This window comes from Acanthaster planci, linkage group LG02 (genome assembly GCF_054643075.1).
Source record: "Acanthaster planci isolate LZ-2023a linkage group LG02, COTS_SCS, whole genome shotgun sequence".
NCBI classification, from domain to species: Eukaryota; Metazoa; Echinodermata; class Asteroidea; order Valvatida; family Acanthasteridae; genus Acanthaster; species Acanthaster planci.
The window spans coordinates 28265766-28287415 of record NC_141778.1 but is presented as its reverse complement, the minus strand read 5'-3'; the positions used below and the strand labels follow the sequence as shown (position 1 = coordinate 28287415).

At 39.2% G+C, this 21650-nt stretch overlaps 1 protein-coding gene across 14 annotated transcripts in view; it reads right to left on the bottom strand.

The window, feature by feature from the left end:
* The window catches only part of micu3 (mitochondrial calcium uptake family member 3), a 221587-nt gene that overhangs the window by 42767 nt on the left and 157170 nt on the right, over window positions 1-21650 (bottom strand). For 7 of the 14 annotated variants that reach the window (XR_015424534.1, XM_087133647.1, XM_087133637.1 and 4 more), the window contains 2 exons: window positions 16963-17045; window positions 10899-11045 (listed from right to left, as the gene is read on the bottom strand). Coding sequence is in view for 13 of the 14 variants with exons in the window: in XM_087133647.1 (XP_086989773.1) it covers window positions 10899-11045; window positions 16963-17045 (230 nt within the window). In the remaining variant the exon portion in view is untranslated. Of the gene's footprint in view, window positions 1-2922; window positions 2968-3831; window positions 3862-10898; window positions 11046-16962; window positions 17046-21650 lie in introns of all 14 variants that reach the window. The other 7 variants (XM_087133642.1, XM_087133643.1, XM_087133644.1 and 4 more) reach the window with 5 other exon arrangements.

Sequence of the window (21650 nt, the reverse complement as noted above, 5' to 3'; positions counted from 1 at the left end):
CATGTACACTTAAAATTCAAGTGTGTGCACTGTTTGCTGGAATTTGATTCAATTTCCATTAATAGATATGTTTCACAATCTTTTAGGCTTTTCATTGTAACAAATAAAAATGAAACCACTTTCTCTCTCACAGCACCCGTCTTCCGTTTGAAGAGACAAGTTTGTTTGAATGTTACTGCTTGAATTTTTTTACAAAGTAATTGAGTGACATGTTATTATTCATTTCCATAGACACAATTTTTTAACGTGAAACCAATGACTCAACTTTTACAGTCAAATAAGATTTACATGAGAAACATATCTGTCTCAAATGAGACCAAACACATGCATACTGATAACAAAACATAATTGAAAGGACATGCAGTGTGCAATTAAGCTAGTTCAAGGAGCTTCTGCTGTGCTAAACAGAAACATTTCAAAGAAAAGACAGCACCTACTTGCAAGTACACCTACAGTCAATATCTTTATCTTTAAAGCACTGATTTCCACGTATTGACACTTTTTTATTTGAGGTAAGAAATTCTCATACTTTGGTATCTACATTGAAAAAAAAACAAGAACAGTTGCGTAATTTATTTTCCTTTTTCCCAAGATACTGTGTTTCCAAGCATTAATGTGCTCAGTGGTAGTAGTGTGTGTTGGGCATTTGTTGTGTACAGTGTACAAGTACAATATTGCCTGTATGTGTACCCAAGTCACTCCCACTTCTCCCTTCTGCAATAGCTATTTACATGTGCAACTGTTGCCACCATTGCCGTCAAAAGACACGCCTCATGCACTGCTGGTAGAAGTACATCATGCTTGATGCAATGTACAGTACATGTACAGTGACAAGCTATTACCTTGGGTGCTCTGCCCTATGTTGTGCACTTTTTTCTACTTACTATGACCTTGACACCAACCTGTTCATCCGTCTGTAAGTACTGCCTATATTTCATGGATGTCTACATCTCTGACCACTAGTTGTCCAGATACAATTTTCCGTGTTGTTCAACACAGTGCTTGTGGCCTTTTATCTAACATTTCTTTCGAAAGATTAGCTTTTAACCAAAATTTGATTGTCTACAGAAAACCTACAACTGACGTGAGGATAGAAATACTGCAGATGTACAAAGTAAAATCCAAGTCATTAGCACAATGTTTTACAGGAATAAAGAAGTATTCGTTTCCTTACTTTTATACATTTTGTTACTATTCTGCTCAACTTAAAAAATGATTATTTGCTATTTACTTTAGATCTAATAGTGTGCTATCACAAAAGATTTTTCTTTTACAAAAAAACCCCCAAGCATCTTGATCTTCTGTCAGTGTTGAAAACTTCTTCAGAGGATACATGTGGAATTATGGTAGAAGAAATAATGAGCCTGAGTTACAATTAGTGTCCTTGTTGATGTTTTCAGTCATTTTGTCCAACGCAGCACTTATTTCTCAGACTAGTTGGCCAAAGGTATCAAAGCATAGCTACACAGAATGAAAATGCCTTAGAACAAATATAGAAAATTACTTAACCAAAGTCATTTCAACGAGAGCCCTTCACTGACAAGTGAAAATCAACATTTTTAACACCATGACACCAGAAGATGAAGCAGCGGGAAAAATGGCAAGTACAAATTATATTTGTAAATTGAGGCTTGGACGTTTTCACGGTAGAAAGTTAAGAAGTCAAGGCATTTATTGTAGCACCATGGAGGTATCTTTGCTGTGTGTTTGGTGGTACCGAGAAGAACCAGTTCACTGGACATTTGACACTTTGTGCTCTGTTCATCTCCCAGAATAAAACACTACAACACAGCAACTAATGAGATAAGTCCCCAAACATTCAAAATTTACTGGACTTTCTTTAAAAAGTGAGTTACATTTCCTCAATTTAAATTTCGTTATAAATGGTTATTTACTTTTTCACATATTCCACAAAAATAACACAATAAAGATGTCCAAAGCTCTTATGTCTTCCAATGTTTTGGCAATACTTGATGTGTATAAAATGGAAATGTTCTTTGTTAAAATTTCATGATGCACAGTGTCTCCCTGAAATTAAAACCACATGGACACCTTCCCAATGATAATAATGTTGCATCTGAAATGTTGTAAAATATTCAACATGATATAAATTTACTGACGAAAAATCCATGACACATAACTTTTACAATTCTAAAAATGATTATATTGCTGAATAAAGTTCAACATGCTAAGATGACATGTTGAAGATTTTAAAACTACAATATGCACTTAAAAAGTAAAAAAACCCAAAAAAACAACTGACTGTGCCTAGTGTGATCACCCTCACACACACTGATCCATGGTATCAGTATTGTTGATGGGCATTATTTTGACAAAATATAAATTACTCAGGGAAGGAACAGTTTCTACCACTTGTTTATGGTACTAAATTAAGTTTACCTGAAAAAAAGCAAGACATAGGGGAGGGGGACCTAGCAACTAACTTTTGTTTTACAACCAAACATTAAAGTTCAACACATACTGTCCATCTCCACAAACTTCTCAGACTTTGTGTGTCTAAACCAAAAAGGGGGGATTAGCATGTGCATGTCAGTAAGAGGTGGGTCAAGGCCTGCTTGGTGGTTTACTAACCTGCCAGCAGTGCCTATGAATCTATCTGGTTTAATTGTGTTTACATGGTTTCTAACACAACACAGTTAAGAAGATTCAAGTGCATTTTCTGGTCTAGCATCATAATTAACAGTCAAGTCTGTAAAATAATCTATCTTTCTAAGTGATTTTGATGTTGGGGATCATAACAATGCTTCAAGGGCTCCCCTCACCCCTTTACAAGCTGTGAAAAAAGACTTCATCAATTAGAAAAAGTTCTTTCACTACTGTCCAAAGAGGCATTTCACATATCAATGTCTTAGTCAATGGTGAGTTGGAGAGGGGTCAAATCATGCAGACTTGTATGCATACCAGTTCTCTTGTGGGCCCACTCCCAGTGCTACTCTCACCAGAACCCTTGGAAGAAAGGTTGAAAAGTTGAGGAGAAAAGTTATTTAGACTTGCAACCAAACAACCAAAAAACCAATGGGCAAATTAAGTATGAAAATAGACAAGGAACAGAAAGAAAAAGAGAGAACAAAAAAGGGAAAAAAGAAGGGAAAAAAGAAAAGCATACAGGTATAGAGATGCAAAGCATGTGCTGCATTTACTGAGATGAGGAAAATGTTAATGCATGTTGGTACAGAATTTCTGGGGTGTTAACTCCAAACAGGCCATGTTTAGTTTATTGTTTATTTATTCTCATATTTTGCAATTTGGTTGTGCCCTAGCTGGCACAATGCAGCAACGCCCTGTATAGTTTGGTTTTTGAGAGCTTGTTAGGACAAAAATCAGAAGCTTACTTCAGAGGACACCCACCCATGCCCTCCTAATTTCTAGAACAGATAATCTACCACTTAACCACCGAAATGGTTGAAAAAAAAAGACAATTTATCTAGTTCATTCTTAAAATGTTGCATTTGTTTACATGTGACTTTTAGAAGGGAGGGAGGAAACTGCAAGCTGCCAGAGACCTTTAACATACTGGTAAAAGATGTCACAATATAACTTAAAAGTGAAATGACTGTCATATAGTACAGCATCCAGAATCATGGAGGAAAGACCATTTATTTTGATGTGGTTAATAAACTAATCAGATGGTGCTTAATGGTTAAGGTGGATGTATCTGTTTGCTTGGATATCTGTTTAGTAATGTAAGTACAAATGGCAGAATTTTTTGTTGATTTGGAAGATACACATGAATGAAAACAAAAATGATGGAAGTATGTTACATCCTAGGTTGAAGAATAAGGCCTACTGGACCCATTCCAAGATACAGACCTTGTCTGCTGAGTTCCTTATAGATTCTTGCTGTTTGAATGAATGAAATGTTTTGAAAGGAATTTTCAGTGCATCATATGGTAAACATATCATTTTCCATATAAGCATGATAAACACAGAAGCTCAATATACTACTCTGAACAGTTGGCTTGTCAGAGATGTGACAAATATGTTTTCCCATCAGGAAAAATGTTGAGTACTTCATGAAATTTGCTGACTACCAACAAGTAATTCAACAATAAAGTGTTTCCAACAGAAAGAGTCATTTATCTTACATCTGCTAATAGTCTTTATCAGGAAAAGTTCAATGTGACAGTGTTCTGAAACTGAAAGTTTTTACACAAAAGATTTTCATTGTTTGCCAATGCAATATGAAAAGTGTTCTACAAACATAACAATCCTCATTTGTCATATTCCTTTTCACTTCCCCTTCACTGTCACATCTTCTAATCTCCCTATGCTACATGACACAAAACCTACTCCCTCCCTGTCTCAATGCCTGTTCTATCTTGACATCTAACATTCATGATTATAATACTCGAAGTGTACTAACGAAAACTTGTTTGTCCAATGAAAAGAGCGTCCATGTCTACAAACAATGTTATTCAAAATAAAGTACTGGAAAGGTTTAGATGATTCTTTGAAATCATTACCAACTTTACCAACACTTGCCAATACTGAAACACTCATTCATGCTTTTATTACGTCTAAGCTCGATGATTGTAACAGCTTGTTGTATGGGGTATCATCAGTACACTTCAATCGTCTTCAACATGTTCCAAATGTGTGTGCAAGGCTTGTGTATAATATGTATAAGTATTGTTATATCACACCTGTTCTTGTTGATCTTCACTGGCTCCCAGTTAAGTCTAGAATTGTTTTCAAAAACTTACTTCTGGTCTTTAAAACACTCTACAGTGACTGGCCTGAATACTTGTCACAGCTCATCACTGTTTGAACTGACTCTCGCTACTGTCTTCATAGTTCTGACCAGAGTAACCGTATTCTTCAATAATCATCCATTCATAGTAGGACCTGCTTAGGTAATCAGGCCTTTTTATATGCTGCCCACATCTGTGGAATAAACTCCCAGTTCATGTGTGAAATGCCACAAATATAAACCATTTTAAGGCACTGCTAAAAACTCATCAGTTTAGGATTGCTTGTGAGAAGTAATATGTTTTTATTGGTATTTTAATGAATAGGTGGAAAGGCTTGTGGTACCACCATGTGAAGGAATATATCTCTTAAGTATGTGTGGTTCTGAAAAGAACCGGGAGTATACTCAACTTTTCAGACTGCGTGATCAGTCCATCATCAGAAGACTCAGACAGACTGAGCACGGAGATGGACTAAGCAAGCAGTCCGAAACATTGAGTGTACTCCTGGTTCTTTTCAGAACCACACATACTCATAAGAGAGATATAATCCTTTGCATGGTTCTACCACAAGCCTTTCGACCTATTGCTGTCTTTCACTATGAACAGCCTGAAATTCCATCTATTTTAAATAACTTTATTGGGTCGCATTCTTTTGTGACTGCTTTAATGTCCTGTTGTATCTACATATTTCATTTATTATAATATTTGTGTTTAATCGTAAATTAATGTTTAAGTGATTCTGTGCCTTATGAATTATAATGAATTTTTATATTACACAAGTTTATTTTTCTGTTAGTGGTTGTACAGCGCATTTGAATATTTTTGTAAAAGAGTTTGTGCTGAATAAATTCATTTAATAATAATAAAATAAATAACTTTAACTTCCTTTGTAAATAATTAAAATCATCAATGTTTAGAGACATACACAGGCCTTGTCACACCCTAGTCTGATGCATATTATGTTTTGTCTGTCCCATGTCCATATCATGGTAGACTTTCTGTCCATTCATAGGTTAAGGGTAAGTACAAAAGTGTTTTGCTTAACCTTACACACAAATGTTGTCATTGAATTTAGCTTGGTAGCCAACTTGCTATGTACATATATATCGATTATTAGATGACTGTACTTTATAAATATGTGTAATTTCTAAACATTTTGTTCAAATAATTTGGAAAGAATGACAGCACTGAGTAAATATGACTCGTCCTCTATCCTACATACATTATTTCCAGTTACTTCTACACAACCAACTGAGCGACCGATTGACCAACCCAGTGACCCACCCACTGAATGACTCACCGACTGACCGACCCATCCACCCAGCCACCCACCAACTGACTGACCAGCCCAGCTACTGACTGACCAACCAACCCACCCACCCACCAACCATGTGACCAACAAACATGCTCTCTAACTTATACTCTTATTTTATATGCCCTTAGAGTATTCCACAGACCTTATCCTAATTGTATTCTCAGATTCCTGAAAAAGTGCACATTTACAGACTTGAAACACTGAAAAACCTTCAACTCCAGTCAGAAATATATTGGTTATGTGTTACACACTCCTTTTTGCAAACAAAAAAACCACCTTTTTGTGCTTTAATGTATTTTAGTCAAATTTCGATCATCCATTCAGTAAACCTAAAATTATTGCACATCTACATTGTAAAAGTACATGTACTTCTCTGGAAATACACTACAGAAAGCATGGGACTATACAATGTACATGAAAGAAGCTTCTAGCAAAATTATTGGCTAACAAAATTAGAGCAGAGACAACAATATGTATGCTAAGGAAATGTGATATTGGTAAATGTAAATCTGGAAATGCAATTCACATATGCAAAGTCTTCTCTCTGACCTCTTTGCCATGTTTCAATTTCCTCTAGGTGTTGATTTTTCCTAACATTTGATTCATTTGTTTTTTAAGCAAGACTGACGTTTTCTGCACAAGTTCAAGACTGACAATTACCTACATGTAAGAGTGAATTTTTACCATGCTCAATATAAAGTTCAAATGCTGTGTTGCACTGCTAAAGACTAACACATGTAGATGCAAAAATATTATACTCTATTCTGACTTCATTTGTGCACATAGGCATCTTTCAGGCATTCATGATTTCTAGCTGCACAACATTCTTCCATTCAAAAGTGCCCTCCAATGCATGCAAGTGTATACAAACTGCACAACAATTGCGGAAGCTAGTTTGAATTGAAAACCATGAAGCAATATATTTAGAGGCAATACCTACATGCATCATGACCCATATATCCAGTTTAGTCAAATGACACAGGAAAAAGGGAAGGAACAAGGGTGAGAGAGGAAACCAACAAAAATGGGTTAGGATGTGGTGGTCAAATTCTCAGCAACAGGAACAAATACCATGGCAAAAGAGATGCTACTTGACAAAGAGAAACGTTGTGTCAAAACAATAATGCTAGAGAGTGTCACAGTTCAAATTAAATGTGACTGCATGGTGTAATGGCATTGCATTGATTTGATGAAAAATATGAATGGAAAAAACCATTCTCCTATTAAAACACCGGCATGTTGCTTGAGATTTAATCCTGAAATTTCACATGAATATTCAAAGGAAATAAAACCCACATGGCTATGCAGGAGTAAGAGCACATGGAAATGTAAAATGGATTCAATATGTCTGAGTATGTGAATAGAAACAAACAAATTAAGAAAATAACAAGGAAATATCACAAAGCTCAGGATTTTTGTTAACAAACATGTCACAGTGAAACAACAGGCTTCCATGATTGCAATTATAACTTCCATCCCACAATGTTAATGCTTTTGAATGGTACCCTGAAGTTGGACAAGTTAATGTTACAACAACATAACAACAAAAGGTCATTATTATGAATGTGTAATGTCTTTCACCACTAATCCCTTATTGAAAACCAGTGGTTAAAGCCAAGACTGTGGAAAGCACTACTAGAATGTCACAAGTAAGAAACAAGTAACAATGTGCAGTGAGTGTGCTGCATCAGTAAGGGTTGTGAACTACAGGGAGTGAATTTGTGAAGTTGATGTGACCCATGTTTAAAAAGTATTGATTTCATTGATTGAGCTGGGATACACGATGAGAAGACAGACATGGAAGAGGAAAAACTGTGAATCAAAGATTTGGACAGAATGTTTAGAAATTGAGCATCATTTCAAATTACACCAATAAAAAGACATACAAAAGATATCAATTCGTGTTGCACACAAACGACTGTCCAAAACGACGCAAATTATACAGATCACAAACACCTTACAACAGATAAAGTCACAAACTAAGGATGGGAATTTACCTTTAATTTGAAAAACATACAGGGGACTTTCCCATGCCATTTCAATATTTAAACGTTTAGCCAACACTTTACAGAGGCCGCTGCCACTTACCTTGGTGTTTTCATATATGCACAATTATACAGTCCAACAATGCACATGGTTCAACCAATGTAAATACAGTAAATCCTTCATAACTCAAAGTTCAAGGGAATGAATAAAAAATTTGAGTTATTCGGACCTCGAAGTTAATGAAAGTCTCACAGCCATGGAGCCAATACACCTATACACATATGTATACGTAGTTGTTCCAAACACGCTCCACGGTAGCATCATTTCGGTGGCTATTTTCCACTTTTTGTTCATTCTCATGGAACATTTTTGCTCATAAATAATAGTTTTGCTAGGATTTTTTATTTTTGTTATGTCTAGAAATGTTGTCTCTACCAATAAGTATACAATTCATCAAGTTTTAAAGGTGTTTAAATGGGTTTTCATATGACATCGCTTTTGTGGTCGCATGACCATTGTAAGCCGCTCTGAGTGGAGCAAAAGAGGGCGTGTTTTTTTGGTACTCAACGCATAGGCGCACCATAAGGCATGCAAGTATACGCGCGTTTGACGCGGAGCACGATAAGTATGCATAAGGGATTTATTGCGGCATGTATGGTCTCTGCGTACACGCAGAACGTGTGCAAGAACCTGTTTGTAACCACCTGTCTTTCTTTCACCGATTGGGGGTGCACTTCAGCTCAGGCCAGATAGGCCAGTGAATAGTCCATCTGCGCATGGGTCTTGCGGTGGAAATTAGGCTAGCCCAAAAGCCTGGATTTGTTGCGGTTACGGTGTGGCACGGTTTATGAAGTGAGCCGTGCAGAATGCATGCCATGCAAGCGGATCGACAGTAAAAAGACAATGTGTGCTTGGCAGCGATGACTCAGACTGGTTTCGTGGTCCCATGTTTGTACTTTCTGAAATGATTTGGTGCCGTTCTTTTAACAGTGTCACAAAAACTTTGACTTGAACAGGATTTTTGCTGCTCGTGATTTGACTTATGGAAGTATTTATGTACGCAAACGCCTATTCTTTTGGTGGGAACAAAGCATCACTTTGAGACAAGCGGACTTTCGACTTTGCCTGAGTTTGCCTTATCAAGGTTTTACTGTATATAGATTGATGCTGGGGCATTTAAAACAAGCTTTGTTTGTTTTAGAATCCACTTTTTTCCTCAAATGGTGCATTGATGTCAAAAGGAAAAAGTATTCCAAGAATCAAATTACATTTTGCAGGTATCATTTACAATAAAAATGAATGGCAGATTGTGTCAATCAAAACATCGAACCTCTAAAAGGGGTGGCTCCATTTGAACATTTGAGAAAATCTGTAAATGGATTTGGAACCGCCCCACCCTTATCACAATCTGTAAATGGATTTGGAACCGCCCCACCCTTATCACAAACATGCAGCCACAATATAACTTTAGTTAATTAAGGAAAAAAGGGAACTTATACATTTTGAATAAAATAATTAATTCAAACCAATAATTTGTATTTCTATTGAAATGGTTGAATCTTTGCAATTTCCTTCTTGTTTTAAAGTGAAAATCATTCTATAAATAAACAAAGGCTCCTGGTACACAATTTCTTATCAATCTGTATAGTGTCACATCACTAGACACAAAATATCATGATAAATTCATTCTTTTTGTAGTGAAGTAGAATGAATTCAAATACAGTTAGTAATTAAAATTCAAGGAATAAATCACATTTATTTGACATTCACAAAGCTTTAAACCATGCCTACTGATTCTTTGTCAATGAATCATGGGCGGAAATATCTCCTCAATCGTGGGGGGACATCAATTTACATGTACACTTTTTTGTGCACAATGCATGTTTATTATCTTATTCCATTTATAAAAACTCAAAAGGGAGAATCCTTGATCCATCAATTCCTTTAGTATTTTCTTTTGCTTACAACATATGGAAGGGACATTCGACATTGTGTCCCCCCATTCCAAATTCATGGGGGAAACATGTCTCCCTGTCCCCCACCCGGGATTTCTGCCTATGCAATGAACTGATTTGGCTCAATCCAATACTATAACTGGACCAAATAAATACTGCTTTCCAACATGGCTGAAGAAATTTCCATAAAGGTACATGACAAGCATGCTTCTATGTCCCGCCAATAATGCTACATGGCCATACTGTTTCCACTTTGCTTCACAGAGTACTGCATGAATACATCATGCTAAACAGCAGGCATTGCTTAACTAACACCAAGAAACTAGTCCACAATATGATAATTGCTCAGATACAACCATTCCAACTTGAAAGGGTTATAATTTCCATTAAAAAGTGGCACACACAAAGCCTGGTGTTTTACAAAGCATCACACACTCCAACATTGCCGAAAGAAGTAAAACATAACAGCTTCCATAACACAACACAAAGGGCTACACAGAATTTTCAGAGCATAGTCAACTCTATGAGATTCAGTAACAAAAACACAGAATTAGTATAGATATATTGGTGAAAACGAAGTAGTAGGTGAACAGAAATCCAAACTACCATTAGTGATAAGAAAGACTGCAAAACCTCCTTTAGGAAACTGCAGTTTGAAAGCTTTACACTCACTGCATGTGTTATCACAGAGCAACCACTTCTTCCATGCAAGCAGACCATGCATTACGGATGTGTGCACATTTCAGGTGCTCAGTTTTGGAAAATTTCAGAAAGTTTACATCTGCAATACAGGTCATAACTTTTGTCCCTTCAATGCACATACTGAAAGACAGCATATCAGTAAGAAAATATTTCCTTCCGGGTACACTGTGGACCAAAGCCATGACATACTGCATAATAAACTATCATGTCCAAATGCATGAGGCTTACAGTTAAAACACAGAGGCCTGCCGTGTGCACACTGAGAAAGAGGAGTACCATACATACGGAGTCTAGTGTGCTGCGGTATTTGGTTAGTAAACTCACAAATTCGTTGCCCTTCTCGCTTTCTGTCTTTTTGCGGAATATCTCCTCCATCTACAGGGACAGAAATAAGTATGCCAGAATATTTCTCTCAATTGCACAAACAAATGACTGCAACTCCTAGTGGTGGGATTTAATTCAAATGTCTCTTTTTAATATTGTGGCCCCCCTCTAGAACTCCGTATCTTGCTTTGAAACTAGAGGGCATGAAGATGTGTCCCAAAGGTAAATTAATATTAGGAAACAATGGTTATAAGGACTAACAGAAGTGTGTCCAGTTCCAAACCACTTAATTCAAGCATGGAGGAAGGATACAGAAGGAGTTTGAACTGCCTGGGCTATAACATCTGGCCAATTAAAGCTTTCTGGCATACCCAGTATGTCCATAACCAGAGCTCAGTGAATGCTTGCTACGCACCACCTGTTTCACAACCATAAGCCCCCTTTGTACCCCATGATCATTGCCGCAATTTTTCACTGGTAATCTACATCCTTAAAACGTTGTGCACTGCAGTATAGGAAGTTGAATATTCATGCCATCGTTGGTGCTTGATATGATCCGACAATATCATCAAATTTAGTGCTTGCGTAGTTGCTTTTACGAGGCTGTGTACCCGAAGTGTTCATGTGCAGTTGTTGCCCTTATCGAACGCTTTCTTCTGGACTTCTTTTTGGAATAAATTTGTGAGATTTTGTGTTTTGTTTGAATAATTTTTATTATGGCATTTGCACAAAGGCGTATTTTATGAGATTTCATGATCACTCCCTGGGATGAAATAGCACATTATGTTCCTAATGAACTGAGCTTTCCAGAAGTAGCGAAGGTTTTGATGGCCCGTCTTAGCCAAATTCGTACCTAGTCTTTGAACACTGATGTATTGGACGGAGGAGACTAGAATTACAAACTTTGCATGGATAATGAAACAGTGTGTCCAAATTTAAAAAGTTTATTTATGATGGCAAAAGCAGGTCTAATATCAGGAATTTTTCTCTCTCTGTTTCCTGGTCACATCTATAGTTTGTATTTAATTGCAAGCAAAAAATTACAAGTATTGCCAGGATATTACTGGCCCCGCTTGTCTGGCTAAGATGCAGGCAGCAATTAGGAATTTTTGGAATGTTTTCTATTATTCGTCAGACGCAGCGGGGACCATCATTGGACGCTTTGAAGTGCGTGAGCTACAACTCCGTCCGTGTCCTTCCTCCATGATTCTAGTAGGATCAAACTAACACAATTTCAATTGTTAATAATACTACTAATAATAATAACAATATTTGTTCATTCAGGAAGGGATTGTTTGTTCATTCAGGAAGGGACTAGACTGATGCATCTCTTGATGCAACTCAAGTTTTAATAAAATCACCAGACAGCACAGTTGTACTGCAGGGCAGTGATTGTAGGCTTTTAAGCAATAACCTGACCAAAAACTGTTGCTTAAAATATTCAAAATATTCAACTAGAATATCACTTTTTAATCAATTTTTTTGGGGGTGGCGTTTCATTAGCATATACCTCTCCCACAAGTACATGGGTCAGCTCAGAGAGAGAGTATCTACTCAAATTACCAACATTTGCATATTTCCCTAGTTTTATGCCATTCACTAAAATCTTGATCAAGTGTTAGTACATGTATGTCCTCATCTACCACAATGCAGTGCACAGCTGTGTTCATCTTTTTTTCAATAGTGTCCTGGTGTTGGAGCCAAAAAGTGGGGAGGATAGGTGGGAAACAGGTCATTTTGGGACGCATTCTCTAACAGACTCAACCCACGTACTTGTGGGGGAGAAGTCTACAACATTCAACCTACCCAAATGACCTACATATTTGCAGAGCAACACCGAGCCGGGGGGATGGTGAGGACACACAATTCCTTAAACACAAAATTAAGTTACTCTACACAAAACTTAAGATGCAAGATACTTGTGAGTGTTGAACATAAGTGTTAATATCAGTGTAACACTCCCCACACTTCATGTCAGAATGAGCTGTTGGCCATCCATCTTCATGTGGGGTGTTTGTGATTCAAATGTCAGGATCGCCTTGCCACAGGCATACTTCTCTTACAAAATGTCGGTCAAGGAGCAGGATGTGAATGTAGAGGACGACTTCTAGCAGGCTGCTTTACAAATGTCTGATAGTGGTACACCTTGAACGTAGGCCCAAGATGTGGATACCACCCTGACATTGTGCTCTAATATGACATCCAATATTGGTAGTTGGGCATTGTATTCCGATGCCAATGAGGTCTTTGTGCGGTCAGTCCAGCAAGCCGAATATTATGCTGACCACTCTGATGTAAAGGGTTCATCCCGTTGGTCAAACTGTCCCCATGAGAGTAGGTCCATCAGTGTATTAGTGGTGCCTGCAATGGGTGTGGCTTGTAGGTTGATTGTGTGTTCCATAGTCCAGTGGAGCAGCTGCCACTTCACGAAGGCAAAGATAAGGGGATTTTGTACTGCCTTGGTGGCAGACGTATGAAACCACTGTCACATTGTCTGATCGTATCATCACATACTTGCTCTCCATGGTTGTTTAGAAATGATGTAGGGCCACAAAGATTGCCTGTAGCTCCACATTATTGATTTGCGATCCTGGGTGTTGGGGCGTCACCCTTGGAAGGGTAGTACAGAGGCTCCCCAGCCGAGGGTCGGTGCGTCAGTAGTGATCATAACCTTAGGTTAATAAGAAGGGAAGACCTGTTTTGAGATGCTCTCTTACCAACCACAACATGATGTGTGGATGGACAGTTAGGGCGATGGGAATCTGGAGTTGTAATGTCTTGTGCATAGGTGACACCATGGGTCTCCCACACTGGTCATCAAGCCAGTGGGTGAGGTTGAGAGGCTGAAGGGAAGGGTAGAAAATTTAAAGTTTTGTCTTTTGTACATGAACCATACAAATCTGCAGTCCTCCAGGTGCATAGAAAGTGAAGATAAGCATCTTTCAGGTGTACTGGTAATGCTCATGTAGGTATGGGGAGCAATAATATCACCGCGGGAAGTGTTTCCATGTGGACTCTTCTTGGCAATTTGAACTTTCTTCAGAGTGAGGAAAAAGGTTCACACACACACACAAAACGGTGTTCCTCATACCGTGTGGAACTGGGTAGGATTGCTTTCTTTTGTAGTAGTGCCTCTATTAGAGACTCCAAAGTTTGATGTTTGATTTGTTGTGAGAGATCGAAATCAGCCTCAATAGTATGTTGGTCGGAAGGGTGCTTGTGAACTCACTGTGAGCTATCCATCTGGGAGTGTTGTAAGCACCCATTTGTCTGAGGCGATCTCTTCCATAGAACCCTACTAATCACTGCAAGTGACTGCCAATCGGTTCCAAACTGGAAGCTGCTTGGGAACTGGAATAATAACCGACCTCCCCAGGATGGGAAGTGCACACTGGTTGTCACCTCATCCTGGGTGGTTACAACGTCTTGTTGAGGGGAAGTTGTGGTTATCTTGTCTTTGTCATGGTCTGCTGGCCAGCTCCGGGTGTGATGGGGTACTGGCTTGTGACTGTCTTTGCTGCTTACACTCCTGTCTTGGCAGAGGAGCTTGCCAAAAAAAAAGCGTCTGAGTTGTATCAATTTGCTTGACCTTTGACTCCAACTATTCAAGGAAATGCCCCGCAAAATAAATCTTTCCTAAATAAGGGGAGATTTTGCAATTTATAGTTCACTCCTTGTTATGGAATTTGCATGGTGTCAGTGGCATTTACCCTATGAGCAGAAGCGGTGAAGAGGGAAATGTGAATAATCTGTTTGAGGATGGTGAGAAGTGTCACATCCAAGCATCTGAGGTATATAGCAGCTAAGTCTGGTGAGATGGTGGAACCCTCTTCATATGCACAGGCCAGGAATTCTAACAGCAGGAGCATACAGGGGCAGCATCAAATGTTGAAGGGAGCAGCCTTGTCAAGTCCTTCAGTGTGTTTTCCATAGTATGTCTATTCTTATCAGGGCAAATAGCCTTGGAAGATCTAGCCTTATCAGTTGAAAGTTTGTCTCTGGCCGCACCTGGGATTTCCGGAACTGACCAGTAGTTTTCAAAATGCAGAAATTGGAAGAAGGCTAAGGATCTGTGCTGAAATGGCTGTCATTTTTTGGTCTTCGCCAGTCTTTTCACTGCCTAGATGCTGGAGTGGTCAAGAAGGAGTTCCAGAAAACCTGACACAGATGTACCAGAACTGATTGGAGTGACATTTGAAGGACAGTCAATCACATCTTCTTGTAAGGGATTTGTTTGGGAAAGCCCAGTACCTGAACCATATTCCTTTGAAGATGGCAACAAGAAAGCCCATGATGTTAAAGGTTTGCCCTCATCAGATAAGTCCAGAGCATCGGATCTATGCAAATCTTGAAACTGATCCAGATCATGGTCGTTGTGGTGTAATGTTTTGCCAACTGAAGGTTTGCTGATGAAGAAGAGTCCCTTTGGCACCTCCCATTCTAGGCTGCTGCAGTTAGTTGTAAGTTCGGAAGGAGATGCAAATATTGAAGTGGATCTGGATAGGTAGCCGCCAGCAGTCTTCAGAACTAGTTGGTGAACCAGTGTCTCAGAGGTTGACTAAAAGGCTTCCATGACAGTGGGGGATGGATCGTCCTTCCTGGCATTTATATTGCTGGAAAGGTCCAAAGAGGTTGCCAAATGTTTGCGCTTGTGTTTCCTCTCCGTTGACGGTGAGGATGTCCATGGAGTTAGGGGATCCTATAGGACTAGGATTATTGGTGAAAAACCTAGTCACTGGCACGCACTGGATTGTGTAGACGGTGGGAATGGCGGAGGTGGCCAGAAGCCCTGGCAGTGTAGTAGTCCGAAGGGCTCCAAGGGCCTGTCTGTGGGCTAACATGGTAATGTGGTGGGCCTGTGTGTAGCCAGCATCGTTGATGGGGCAGTCATGGGTTGTTTGGTTGCTGAACCTCCATGGCTGGTGGTTGATGGGGTCAACAGGGAAGGAGAGACAGCCTCACCCTGCTAGCCCTTGTGAGTCATGGGCAGTGTAAGTGGTCAGACTGCCCTTAAGTCCCTGAAGTCCCCTTTGGAGTCTCTGGCTGTCTGTCTTTGTTCTTCTGGTTCAAAGGGATAGCAGGAATGGAATTTCTGATAATGCCCCTTATGCTCTCAGGGGGGCCAAACGACCGACCGCTTTTCACATTGCATTAAGCTGTTGGCCCCCAACTTACCTCTGTCATGCCCCTCCACTGGTGGGCACAAGATTATCTGGTGTTATCCAAAGATAGATAATGCCTTGCAGCATTATACAATCTCTTGTGTTATCTCTGGTGACTGGGCTTGCCTCTGTTAAATTGGGGGAGATCAAGAAATGCAACCAGAGCAAATCACCGTCCCATCTCAAGCGGACCAACCTCAAAGACTTGGTCTGATATAGGGGAAGGGGCAGAAGATACGTACCTTATAGTAGCTATGGTAAACAATGAAATCTAATAATGATAAGGAGAAAAACAAAACATACAAACTTTACATGAAAACACATCCTTACCAAGAAAATGGTGAAATACAAGGAAATGGCTTTATTTACTAATGACACAACTGATCAAAGATTCAAGAAATTAGGAGATGTCGAAAAAATGCATCAAACCATGGCGGCTGAGCCATGGTGCACTACGGTAGATGGGGTTGCACCAACAGTCGATCAAGATTTTAGTGAATGGCATAATCGAATTAGGCAAATATGAAATGTAGGTCACTTGGGTAGGTTGAATGTAGTTGACTCAAATATCATTCTGTCACCAAAGGACAGTGTAGTCCTGTTTCTTTTTATGTAAATGGACCAATTTCAAGAATGCTGTATTTTTCTATTCCCTTTCAGTGGGATCATTCATTAATAATGCCTGTGGTAAGTTATAATTTAAAACATGAGCATTCAATGGGCTATCCTGAGTGTCTACTTTGGAGGTGCCATATTGTCAAAAGGTAGAAATGGGAAGCCAACAGTATTTCAAATTAAAATGTTACCAGAAGAAATTCTCTGCGGTCTATTTTCTTGTTTCCATCTCGATCAAACATCTTGAATGCAACTTCATAACCTGCCTTGGGTTCTGAAAAACAAAACATGATTATTTGACCATTTAACTGGGCAGTACCACCATTGTACACATAACCTGAACACTACTACAGGCATTAAAACTAAAGGCTACATGATTTCAATTTATTTAGATTATGGTAAGGGGTGGCTGTCAGGGTTCCTGTGGGGGTGTGCTGTCTGTAAAATAGACTCACACTCCAGAGCACTATGAAGAGGGCACTCAATTTTTTTGGGGGGAGGGGGTTTGCAGAGTATATGTAGGTGGGTGGGATGGTGAATCTACCATTTGCCAAGGACTAACTGCACACCGAGTCTGGGCTGTGCTTCTGCTAATTTATTGTCTGGGGTCCAGGAACCAGCCTGTGAAAATTGGGCAGGCACTCATTATTTCCATCTTGCAATAAGCTAAATTAAAAAGAGACTCACAATTCAAACAACATTAGGAAGGACTGCAGATACACTTAATAAACATGATTCGATACAAACTAGAATTTAGACAAGTGTGTTTGCATAAACACAGTGTCTAAACTGTTTGTTTGTATGTTCAGGCCCTTTTTGGCCTAGTTGTGCTGGCGGGGTTCGTTGTGTAAATGTCTATTTTATCTATAACAGTATTATAATATAATTTGAATATTTTAATTTTCCTACACATTCTGGATTTTGAATGCTTTTTATGATCATGTACATGAAACGCAATTCAGACTTTGGCTGCAATGTTTCTATTTTAAAATAATATAATAATAATAATAATAATATACTGGGCATCAAGGAAGAAACACAAATATCCAGGCCTACCACAGCCACTAGCTGAGCAAACCTACCTTCAAACAAGGGGCAACTCTGTCCATTGCACCCAGTATTTTATGTAGGCCCAGTCGCAGTTCCACCTCAACGGATGGAGAACTGCCTAAAAGTCAAGAGCCTCCTCACCAAAGCAGCATAAGGTTTTCTACTAGTACACCCCAAAGTGATGTAACAAATGTAACAAATTCCATTTGTGTTAGTTCAAATAAGTTAGATGCAATGTTGAGCATGCCTGAGACTACATGCACAATGCACTTGTAAATTGTTTCCTAAACACTTGTGTCATTAGAAATTATCCCTTGTTATTGCATTGGAAACATAAATAATTTATTATCATTACAGATTTCTGGAAGCACACCATTTTATGGAAAAAGATTATCAATCTACATAGCCTGCCGGCTTTCAAGTTTTTCATTTTTTATGGAAGTGACTGCGAGTTCTAAAATGCATATTTGACAAGAAAGGAACTAATAATGTATGTACCTTTATTTTCATGCCACGAGAAACGTATTAAAGAAATATTTATTTCCTTAAAGTCCAAAAAATTTTTCTGACAATGAACTATTATAGTTTTCTCGATCTTTCAACAGTTAATTCCATCAAAACTTGGACTGCTCGCACAGCGTACTGCACCGCTTGTGCTTGTTCATGAAATCGCTGGTGAACATGCCTAAGCTACATTCTTCCCGCTACCAGCTTCAACACGTGGCCGTTAGTCTTGTTCCAAGGTGGAGATGGAAAATTTTGAGTACTGCTTGTTATCGTCGCCGCTAAGTTTTGTCATCGGGTTCTTTTCTCCGCCGCTATTTAGTTCCTTGATTTGAATAGTATGTCCCTTCCAACTCAGTTTTGTTCCTAGGAATGTCGGGTCACATGCTTCTTTATTCTCTTAATGTATTATTATTCACGATTAGCTAATTTGCATGGAATTCCTGGGTCATGTCGCATTATTCAGCCAATGGCATTGCAGCATGCGCCTCTCGTGTGTACTAGACTCGTTGGGTATATTTAGTGCGGGAACTTTCTTTTCGTGCCAGTCTTCGTCACGTCGTTGGAAGCCGTGAAGACTGTGAGTTCTGTTCATTTTCTTCCCATATTTTGTGCCTTGTGTTATAATTTATATTCGGCTATGTGCAGTGTAATGTTGTGACGATATCGTAGGTCTCGCTTGTCCCATTAAGTTGTATAGAGGCCCATGCCTTCCGTTATAGCTTGTCGATGTTCTCGTGTTCCTATGTATGTACAATAAGGTTTACTAGTAACGATATGTGTTCTTAGCGTTTATTTTGTTCATGTTACGTTTATTTCTTCAGCACCACCAGAATACTGCTGTTACCTCTGAAGCCCCTGTATATCCCGGTTTAAGTGCTGATAGGACGTCGTTATTTTCCACTATGTGTATTTGGGGATGCCTACCCCGCATACGATTTGTAAGTTGTGGTTGATGTATAACGTTAGTCTATAATTGAACATCGTGCCTGCTTACATTCGCTAATTATTCAAGGTGCTTTGCCCGTTGGAATATTCTTCATGTAATTGTTTGCTATGTCTCCTGCTGGTTTACTTATTTGTTGACTGAACTCGTTGGATATTTGCTGGGCGTGTGTTTATTGTCGGTGTCTCCATGTTCCAATTGTCTTGTCTTCTAGGGTGTATTTTCTTAAATTGCAATATAATTTATACTTGTATTCATGTGTTTATTTTAGTTTTCACCTGCTCCTTTGGAGTCGAGTCATTAAATGAAGGGGAAGACATCTCTGCGTCACCGTCTCCATTCTTGCGCGTACACATTAGTGACACTGCTCATTTGACCTTCAATTCACTCAACAGGTTGAACAGAACCTCTTTCCTTTATGGCAGAAATGAAGGATGAAAAGTAGTCAACGATTTGTGTTTGGCAGAGTGAATGACGGTAATTATAGTGCATATCTCACTGACCCGAACACGAGGCATCTGCAAAAAAATGCTTGCAGTCAGCCCACAGCCACATGTCCGTGCACCAACAGAGAGTGGTCGATGCATGCAAGACTATTAGAAACATGCATGAACACCGATCTCCATCCGGGCCGATGCCATTGCTGATCTTGCCAGCTTTTCTTTCTTATGAATGGTTTAAGTTTAGTCGGCAAACCCTGGAAATGTTTCACTTAAATAACTTTAGATCGCTGATTTTATTGGAGATTTCATTTACACTGCCAAGGTTTGCGGAATTTGGGGAATTTTCCAAATTTGGCATCACAGGCATTTTCAAATGCTTCAACAATTACATGCATTTCAAGTTTTTCATGGCAAAGGAAGAATTAATGTCTGGTTAAGGGCTGCACTGTTTAGGTTTTCTTAGGTTCTGAGTATATTTTTGTAATATGTGACAAAGTAAGCCTACCTTTTCCACAACAGTTTGCTTCGATCTTAAAGATTAAAACGTGATGTTGGTCTAGACTAACGGACGATTTTTTTTGGAAGAAATAAACACTCCAAGGAATAAGTTTCTAATTGGTGTCGATCCTTCAGATGTTACAATTGAGTTTCCAATAAGAAATAGAGGGTAATCAGCGACAAGAAATTCCATGGCGTGTGGGAAAAACTCCAAATCTCCGATGTAGTTTTCATCGCTCACAATGTAGCACCCAAAATGCTCAGCATGTTAAGGAGTCACAATTGGCAGGAAGCCAACAGTGGGCCATCAGTGTGCTGCAGACAAATGGGTCGGATTACTGCATGGTGCTGCTATGATTTTGCAAAGCATTTCTTCAAAAATCGACAGATCATGTTAGACAGTAGTCTTTTGGAATCGCTGGACTGTTCCTGGAATTGGATCTCAAGGTTATGGAAACAGCGGCGGCGTGGATTTAATTCCTCAAAAAAGTGGAATTGCGACTCCGATTCCAAATTTGATTCTAAATCCAATTCAAGCATGGATTCGCCCAAACCTAGCTGTGATGTTAATGTGTGTATGTCATCATTTGTAATTTTTAATTCATTTATTTTCTTAACATTTTTATATTTGTGTAATGTTGTTAGAGTGTCATTTTAAAACCTTTTTTTTAAAAACTAACTTGGTACAATCTGTCATTTTTTACTGTAACATACATGTAAATTGGCCATCAGGCCACAAGATGCATGAAATAAATAAAACTTAACCTAACATGCATACAGGGCATTGGAGACCTTGTTGTTAGGCTCTGTCAAACTTCATGAGGGTGAGCTTGAAGTTAGCCTTCTCCTTGTCTATGAGGGGGATTTTCCTGGCCAGTTTACTAGTGTCTGAAGTCAGCTTATCTTTGGTAGCAACAGGCATCTCTTGGGTGGAGAGGGAGTTCTCGAAGTCCTCCCGGGAAAATTGGAATTAGGCTGCTGCTCTGGGGGTATATGATCACTGTCACTTCATGTCAGCAAGTACTTCAACATAGGGATGCATGAATGGTCCAGCGATAGCTCTGGAAAAAGTGAAGTCGAGGTCTCCAGTCTGGTGGGGTGGCACTTGAAGATGTATGGTGAAGTCTTTGTTGGTGTTGAAGCAAAAGGCAGGCCCAGAACCTGGATCATGTCTCTCTGGAGTAGACGGAGATGTGCTGTCGAAGGTATAAGGCTGGCTCTGGAGCTGATGTCTTTGTTCTCAGCTGATGCATCCTGTTCAGTTTGTGGATGGTCCATGGTGCGTGTGGCATCATGCCTGACATCATGCCCAGGATCCAGGTCGTGGTGGGGACTGTGCCCATGTCCATGACCCATGAAGGAGGGTCCCATGAAGGAATTAGTCTCTTAGTTGGGGGACGCTCAAGAAACATCCCCCGCAGTAAATGTTAAGAAAAGT